The sequence below is a fragment of the Hydra vulgaris genome, chromosome 11, assembly GCF_038396675.1.
Source record: "Hydra vulgaris chromosome 11, alternate assembly HydraT2T_AEP".
Lineage (NCBI taxonomy): Eukaryota > Metazoa > Cnidaria > Hydrozoa > Anthoathecata > Hydridae > Hydra > Hydra vulgaris.
The window spans coordinates 26595001-26605000 of NC_088930.1; the positions used below are offsets into that span (position 1 = coordinate 26595001).

At 27.3% G+C, this 10000-nt stretch overlaps 1 protein-coding gene across 2 annotated transcripts in view; it reads right to left on the reverse strand.

Annotated features, from left to right (window-relative positions):
• The window catches only part of LOC100210878 (uncharacterized), a 108271-nt gene that overhangs the window by 15253 nt on the left and 83018 nt on the right, over window positions 1-10000 (reverse strand). For both annotated transcript variants that reach the window (XM_065810615.1, XM_065810616.1), the window contains 6 exons: window positions 8220-8393; window positions 7717-7849; window positions 7376-7516; window positions 6298-6476; window positions 6024-6221; window positions 5748-5931 (listed from right to left, as the gene is read on the reverse strand). In XM_065810615.1, coding sequence (XP_065666687.1) covers window positions 5748-5931; window positions 6024-6221; window positions 6298-6476; window positions 7376-7516; window positions 7717-7849; window positions 8220-8393 — 1009 coding nt within the window. The remainder of the gene's footprint in view (window positions 1-5747; window positions 5932-6023; window positions 6222-6297; window positions 6477-7375; window positions 7517-7716; window positions 7850-8219; window positions 8394-10000) is intronic.

Below are 10000 nucleotides of genomic sequence, written 5' to 3' on the forward strand. Positions count from 1 at the left end.
TGATTCCATCAACAGCTGAAAAATATCAAAGTATTAACAGTGCCATGTTGCGCATGGATGGTGTCCATGTTTGTACTTTTGGTGTGCATTGCGGAGGCCACATTTAGAGTCCTTTGTTACGACTTAGATTTATTAGTAGTTATGAGACAATTGCTTGGGCTATTAAACAGTGTTCTGAGTACTATCTATGCTTTGAGTCAAGTTCTTCAATCTAATTTAAAAATGAATAAAGTACCAAAAATTATAAAACACAAAAAACCATCATCATCACCAAGTTCTCTAAACCTATCATTCACTAATATTCGTGGTCTTCGAAGTAACTTTTCTTCTGTTGAGTCTTATCTCTTGCAAAGGTCACCAGACCTACTTGCTCTTTGTGAGACTAATTTGAGTTCAGCTGACTCATCTTGTAATCTTAGTGTTGATGGTTATTTTCCTCTAATTCGTAAAGACTCCAATAGTCACATGCTTTGCCTGGGCATTTACATTCGTAAGAATTCACCCATTTGTCGTGAAACTAGGTTTGAAACCACAGACTATTCTTTTGTGTGCTTTCGTTTAGCACCACTTCACTCTATTGCCTTTCTCTTTGTTCTATATCGCTCTCCTTCATCTCAAGACTGCACACTTTTTGACGTTATTTCTGATCATATTGACCAAGCCCTCTCTCTTTATCCATCAGCTAATATAATTGTTGCGGTGACTTTAATACTCACCACTCTGAATGGCTTGGCTCTCGTGTCAGTGATTCTGCAGGCATTAAAGCCCACAACTTTTGCCTTTCTCAATCCCTAACTCAAATAGTCAACTTTCCAACTCGGTTTCCAGACAACCCAAATCATTTACCTTCTCTACTCGACTTATGTCTTGTTTCTTATCCTAGTCAGTGCTCAGTTTCTCCACATTCATCCTTAGGTGCTTCTGATCACAGTTTGATCTCTCTAAAACTATTATCTCATTCTTCTTCATCACCTGAATCCCCCTATTATCGAACATCTTACAACTACAGTAAAGCTGACTGGGATTCTTTCCTTGATTTTCTTGGTGATGGCCCTTGGGTAGAAACCTTTCGTCTTCCTGTCAACAAATGTGCTTCTTACATAACTTCGTGGATTCAAACTGGCATGGAATCTTTTATTCCCTCTCGACAATTCTAGGTCAAGCCTCACTCTCCTCCATGGTTTTCCTCACACTGTGCTGCTGCGATTGCCGATTGAAACCGTTATTTTCATATTTATGAGCAAAACAATTCTCCAGAAAACAGACGTCTGTTTATTACTGCTAGAAACAATTGTAAAAAGGTTTTGTCTAACGCCAAAACCCGCTATTCTCAGTTCATGAAATCTCGTATCTAATCTCAAAAATTAGGCTCTCGTGACTTCTGGAGAATCTTTAATAATATCAATAATAAGGGCAAATCTATAATTCCACCTCTCTTGAATGGTTCAGACTTTGTCACCTCACCAAAAGACAAATCTGAATTGTTTGCTAAAAACTTTTCATCAATATCATCTCTTGATTCCACTAGCTGCTTTCTATCTAATATTGCCAACAAACAGATTGATCCATTGCTTGACTTTAATATCACTCCAGCATCTGTATCTAAAGTGATTTCCTGCCTAGACTCTTCTACAGCTTGTGGCCTGGACAACATACATGTTATTGTCTTGCAGAAGTGTTCTCCGGAGCTGTCGTCTATACTCTCAAAACTATTCAACAAGTGATTATCAGAGTCTTGCTTTCCAGCCTGCTGGAAAGCGGCATCTGTTATCCCTATCTTCAAAAATTCTGGAGAGCGATCTGATTCGTCTAACTACCGTCCAATAAGTCTTCTTCCTATCATAAGCAAGGTTTTTGAATCTTTAATTAACAAACATTTAATTTCTCATCTTGAATCTAATCACTTACTTTCTGACCATCAATATGGAATTCGATCTTCTCGTTCTACAGCTGATTTGTTAACAGTAATAACTGACAGGTTTTATCGTGCATTAGATAAAGGAGGAGAGTTCCTAAGTGCTCCAAAAACGCTTATTTGTCTAGTTTTTTTCCTAGAACATCAACTCTTTTGAATTCGCTTTCTTCATCTTGCTTTCCTGAATCATATAATTTGCAATCTTTTAAGTCGTCTGTCAATCGTTATCTTGCTCTACAATCTTCATCTTTTCTCTTTCAGTAACTTCCAACTTTAATTAGTGGCTGCTTGCAGCCTTGTTGGAAGCGAAGATGTTTAAAAAAAAAAAAAAAAAAAAATTCATGATATTTTACTATATTGATTTTATATATTAGGTAGGTGGATTTCATTCTATCCCTCTCTTCAGAAGTTAATTTTACCTATGCAATACCTTCACTCAGGTTAAAGAAGGGAATATAATTCTAGCATCAAATGTATGCAAAAATATAGCTTACTATTTTAACTTGTGATCAGAGCAACTGGTATGTTTGTTAGATATGATCTTGTATGTTTGTGTAGTTAATTTTAAAAATGTAGTCCTTCATTAAATGTAACATTTATTTTATATATATTAAATGTCCATTAAATAATTATCATCAGAACATAGATCAACCTTTGCAGTAACACTGCTATACATACTTTGGTTGAAGAATGGAATATAAGTCTCATACATAGTAAATTAGTGTAAAAATTTAGTTTAATAAATAAAGAATTTGTAAACATTATTGTCACAATTTTGAGTTGAGCAATTCTTCTTGTGGTAAAGAATGAAGTATGAATCTAGTACCAACTGGGTGTACAAAGATAGTTTACTACTTAAAGAAGTTATCAGTAGACCAACTGATCATAAAACAGTTTTTTATGAGAATAAAAACAAATTATCAAAAGATTTAAAGCTATTAGTATATTTAAACAAACACTTTACTTTTTGTGAGAAGAGATCATTAATTCTCACGCACTAAAGCATACTATACTTATATCTTTGAACTATTTAATAGGCAAAAGACAATGTAACCTTATAAAATGACAAATAAATCAAAATCAAGGAGATATTGCCACAATGCAGTTTTTAAGTCATTTTTTGTCAAAACTTCATTAAACTCAGTGACCAATTCAACTATTTGCTTTGCACAGTCATTAACCACTTTCATGGCGCAAACTATTTTACATGCAACCTTGAAGTCATCACGAATAGCTCATGTTTCTGGAGACGATGTTAAGAATTCTGAAGGTAAATTAAGAGTCAAACAAATTCATTGAGTATTGAGTAACAAAATTAACTAAAGAGAGCTTAGAAAAAGTAAAAATCTTGATTGGAGCAAATCTTCTCTCTTAACTGTTCCTGGCGCCTTTTTACTTCAAGCTTATGCTTTTTATGGTGAATACTCTTTAATTTAACTACTAAATTAGGCTTTGCTATATATTAGGAATATATATATATATATATATATATATATATATATATATATATATATATATATATATATATATAGTAGGAATATTAGCCTTGAACCAAAAAATCATAACTTTATCTTCAACTGTGTTGCAGGATATTGAAATTGTTGACTTTTTGACTATCATTTCAAAAAAAACTCATCGTAGAGCAACACCACTTGTTGGCAACTAACTCGGCCCATCTATTGTTGAGAAAATATGTCCGACAATTTGTAGTTGAGCGTGTTGCTTTACAAGCATATGAAAACTCTGAAGCAACCATTCTAAGTTATATTTTTATACTTTCTTACTATAATAAAAATAAATTTAATAATTTAATAAAATAAAGCTTGGTATATTATTATATATTATTAATAATTCTAATATATTATTAATAAATTTAAATACTAATATAGTATAATAATATTTATATACTTAATACATTTATGTATTTAATATATTATTAACAAATTTAATTAAAAAAAGCGCTTTAAGTCAATTAAATAATGATTTTAAAAAAAGTATAAAATCTTAGAAAATCAAACCCTATCTACTCCTTACCCACCCCATCACCTATAACCAAACACGGCATCACTATTACTAAACTTATTAAAAATTAATTTCTGAAATTTAATTAATCACTCAAGAGGGCGAGTTCACTACAGTCGAGGAGGCTACTTTTTGTGGTTCACTACAGTCGAGGAGGCTATTTTTTGTGGTTACAACCTTCTCTCAACTCTATAACTCCGAAACATGAGCCTCTACAAACAAGGCCACTGTGCAGAGACACAAGTTGAGAGCGGTACTACCAGGGACGTGGTGAGGATCAAACACAGAACACTTCTCGCTTATGAGTTGAGTGCTCTACCACTACACCGCTATCTTGCATGATTACCGCAAATTATTTAAGTAAAATAATTTTCAATAATGCAATCAAAATATACATTTAGAAAAATTTTTAGTAAATAATGGGGAGAGGGTAAATTTAACAATTTATAGCAGTATTTTGTAAGAAATAAACATAGAATTTCAAGATAAGATTTTTAGATAAATTTTGGTCAACTTAGGGTTCCAAAATAGGATTTGGGGGACCACTTCCCATTATCAGTTTGCAAAAGAATTTTACCTATATACTTTTTTTATCAAACCTCACCAAATAGGAGGCAATATAAAATTCAAAAAAACAAACATATTTTTACAAATAAAAAAAACCAGCCTAATATATATATATAAATATATAAATATATATAAATATATATGCATATATATATATATATATATATATATACATATATATATATATATATATATACATATATATATATATATATATGCATATATATATATATATATGCATATATTATATATATATGCATATATAAAAATATATGCATTTATATATGCGCTTTCGCAAGAAGCAGTGAATGCTCAATCCATCAACGCTTTCAAAAACAACATAAGAAAGTAACTTTATAGATACAATTGCTACTTTGTATTTCCATGTTAGTCAGCATAGAGGGGCCTGGTGTAGCACCTCTTCATCAAATTATAAATAGATTATTGTATTTGTATTTGATCACTGAATAATAATAATATATATATACATACACATACATGTGTATATATATATATATATATATATATATATATATATATATATATATGTATATATATATATATACAAATATATATATATATATATATATATATATATATATATATATATATATATATATATATATATATATATATATATACATATATATATTAAAACACATTTTTAATTAATTTGACTATTTCACCTAAAAATCTAATCTAACTTTTTTATATAAATCATGGAATCATCCTTCGTATTTATTGTTTGCCACTTATATTCATATTTATTGTTTCACTTATACATATAAATGATAATTATTATTATTATATGTATAAATGTGTAGAAAAACAGTTTGCTTTACAAACTACATTTTGATCTATTTATGCTATCTTAATTTTTAGATCTTATTAAAAAGTATAAAAATACCTTAATTTTAATAAAAATATTTGTATTTATTGTTTGCCACTATTCATATTTATTGTTATCAATTAACAAGTTTTTGCCTTTAAATAAAACTAAAAAAATGAAAAAAGTTACATCAAGTGAATTTTTTATTGACAAAAGCCAAAAAAAAAAACTAAAAAAAGTCAAAAATAAGCAAATATAATTACTTCCTTTACCATTCTTCAACAAGCAAAAAAAAATTTATGGGCCTTTTCTTTTTCGAAAGCACTGTATATACTTAAATGTTAATAATAACAATAACAATAATAATAGTAACATCAAAAACATCAAATTTATATTATATTTATTAGGCATTACCATAAAAACTCTTTGGATCAGAACTCTTCTGAGTTTCGGAGTTCAATTCTGGAAAACATTTATTTATAATTTGTTTTGCTAATCTATTGTGCAGGTTAAATCCCAATGTTATATCATCTTCCCATGAAATCAACTTTCCATAAACTTCAGCATTGACACTTAAAAACACTGTTGATTTCCAAAACTTAAAAGAAAAATGTTGTAACACTGACATTACACACCTACAGAATTTATTTTAAAAAACAATAAATTTAAAACAAAACATTTAAAACCTACTTTGTTTAAAAAACCATTGAAGCACAGTTTTTTCAATAAAATCTTTGCATTATTTATTATATTCTTCACTGTTCTTTCATTATTAGTGACATTTAACTGGATTTGTTTAGCAATAGTTAAAAGATCATGGTACTGGCTGCTAAATTGTTCTAATAAAAAATTGATGTCTCTAGGTAATTCTGTTAACCCAATAAATGCCTAAAAAAAATGTTAATTTCTATACATTAAAAAAAAATATATTACTTTAATTATTTATTTACATGAAAAATCTCACATCAACACCAGAATGATCTCCCCACATTAAAATTTTCTTTGCTGTTTTGTCTAACTCGCATGAAGCAATGCATATTGCATCTTTTTTCTTCCATTTACAATTATCCCATGTAGGGCAACCTAACCAAGTTCTCCATATCCGATAACATTGGTTATTCCATCCAAAAAATGGGATACACACTAAAAGTAAAACTTTTTAAATATTAAGCATTATGTATACTGTGAAAATATTTATAAAACTTCAAAAAAAATATTTCAGCTTTTTGTTTTAAGTGCCATTTTGATTGCTTTTTTTCAATTTTGCTTTGAAAATAATCAATGGCAAGCTGTGTTTAGACATAAAAAAAAATAAAAAAAATCGGTTTTAAAAAACTAAGAAATTACCTAAAAGAACAAATTAAAAATCATGTTAAAAATTAATTTTTAGCAGTACAATAAGTTTGAACAACTTAGATTGAAAAATGGATTCCATAAAATTCCTAAATTAAATACTCTTTGTAACTTTGACAGTGGTTTAAACCATATTCTTACTTCAACCATTGATTTTTATATATTTTAGAACTACTTATATAGTTTATATTATGGAGTATATACAGCACATACCCACAAAGACTACAAAAACCGAAAAAATTGAGCTGCAAGTTCTGATGCGCACCATCTGACCTTGCATCTCTATTCAGCCATTGTAAACAAGATAACTCATGCAAAAGTTTAAAACTGATGGCAACATTAATATAATCAATTTATCCCCTGCTCTTTGAAACACTTCATATTCAAACAGACAAAAAAACAACACACTAGAGTTGCTTATAATTCAGGGTACACTGCTTCTTTCAGGATACATCGCTTTTTTCAAAGCTAATTAGTGTATGAATACAATATTTCAAAAATAAAACTTTATAAAAATTTTTTTTAATATAATAAAATTAAAGGCGTTCATATCTCAACAAAATGCTTTTTTAATTCAATTTCAATGAAACATCATCACAGAAATGTTTCTGCTTTTAAAAACATTTTAAAACTAAAAACTTTTAAAAATTACGAATTATAAATTACCATTTTATTTATTATTTATTTACCTTCACTACACTTTGTTTTGCATGCTATTCCTATATCTATTTTATTGTTGTTGATACTTTTTAGCTTTTCTTTCAACGTTTCCTCATAATCATGGATGCTTTTTTTCCAAACATTTACACGAAACAAAGCATCTTTCAAGCCTAATAAAATCAAAAAAAAAGAGAATATTAAATGTCAAATCTCAGAAAAGAAAACTAATTTGAATACAGTATGTCAAGAAAATAACTTCAAAAATAAATTTTTTAATTTATTAAAAAAAAGCGTTGTTGCACAGCTCAACAAAATGCTATTTTAATTTAGTTTAAATGAATCATCATTGTTATGTTATTTTTAATGTTACCTAATTGTATCGAATTCACTATCACATCAATGTTTGTTTTTAATAAAACAATTTCTTCATGAGCTTCAGAAAGTTCAGCTATTAACTTATTAGATAATTCTTTTAATTCAAAAAGCTTCATACAACCTGTAAACTAAAATGTTTTATAAAAACTTATAACTATGAAAAAATATACAATAAGCATAAAACTACTTTTACAGTTGTAGTATATATATATATATATATATATATATATATATATATATATATATATATATATATATTATATATATATATATATATATATATATATATATATATATATATATACATATATATATATATATATATATACATATATATATATATATATATATATATATATATATATATATATATATATATATATATATATATATATATATATATATATATATATATGTATATATATATATATATATATATATATATACATAAAAACATAATAATTTACAAAATAAGTTTTAATTTTACATAAAAAATACCTTAAAATCTGCTTTAATAAATTGAGCACTAAACATAGCCTTAAAAAACAAAAATTCAGAAGTCAGCGATAGATGCAAGCCTCCAGATATATTGAAAAAAAATTCTTCATTCTCAATCATAAGGGTTGTCATCTCCCTACGTCCCATGACATCCACCAATGCTTTCATAGAGCTCTAAATTATTTTTAGTTAGTGAAAAAATAAAGACTAGAACAATTAGTTTTAATAGTTTATTTTTTAAATTAGATTTTAATAGTTTAAAATTGTCAACAAAAAAGTTTTGATAAAAATCGTTTTCCCCATTGAGTTTTCCCTTATTTAAAAAGATTACACAAAATATAGTTCCCATCAAAGTTTTGAGGATTTAAATAATAGTAAAATTTGATTGTTATCAAAGTATTGAGAAATTTTACTGATTTCCAGAACAATACAAAGAGTTAAAAATTTGAAGTTCCAATACTAAAAATTTTTTTTTATAAAATCCCTTTAGCATTTTTTTATATTATTGTAATCTGAACTTAATAATTTGAATATAAAATTTGTAAGTATTATAATTATTCAAAGTTTAATCATTGTTTCCAATCAGAAGTTATCTAAAAATATAATAATCCATGATTGTACTTACCAATGGCAACAAATATTTTACAAATAATGAAGTTTACTAAACTCAATTTTCATCAACTTTATTTTAACAACCTAATACTCAGTTCTCCAATGATAATGAGCTGTTCACTGCAATATTTGATCAACGCTAATCATATATTCATATAATCATATATTTTTTTGTCAATGAGGAATTCACATTGCAATCATCATTTCAATTATCATGCATTCTTATTTATTTTTATATTTTATTGTATGCTTATTTATCTTGTAACAATAATTACAAGATTTAAAATTAAATGTCTAATATACTATCACCTGAAGCATGTTCATTAGTAACCCAAAACATTGTTTACTGGTTGGCTATCTTCAAAAGGAGACACTCTTCAAAGGATGATTTTCTACCATTTAGAAGAAAAACAAAAAGTGAAAAGAGTATTTGATCTACAGTTAAAGGCGATCAAAAAATAGGATGGAATTCCAACTCAGTCAATGACTGAATGGCAAAGAATTGACAATGATGAAATAAACCTAAAGAAATTTTATAAGTTTCTTTACAAAAAGGACAGAACAAAAACCTTAAACAGCTGTCATATGAATGCAGAAGTTTTCAATAGTGACCTTGCAGAACTTTTTTTTTTATTCTCTAAAAAAAACTTTTTTTTGAAGAACTACAATACAAATACAACCATTTTGTGAAAACTTTATTCCTGTACTAATTAAGTAAGATTTCCACGTGCTTCAATTCTAAAGCTTACTTGTGGTAAAACAAAAATTAAAAGTTGACTGTTAAGCTGTTAAGCAGCAGCCTGTTAAAAATCACTTAAAAAAATTATGACAAATAATATTCACTTTGCAAGCAAAGAAAGTAGCGAAACTGTTGAAATACTTTGAAACTTTGCCTCAGAAATTCTATATGAATTCACACAAAAAAAAATTTATCTCATATGTCATAAGATTGTAGCTATTTGAGTGTGAAGCTATTTGAGTAATGATGAAATGAAAACTAAAAAATGGCAATTAAGTTATTTGTTTCAAGCAAACGAAAATAAAAAGTAAAGCAATCAGCAGAAAAAAAAGTATTATAAAAAATTACTTTAAGATTTTCATAAAAAATCTCAAGTACTAGGCCTAGATACCATGATTATGATTTTCATAACAAATCTCAAGTACTAGGC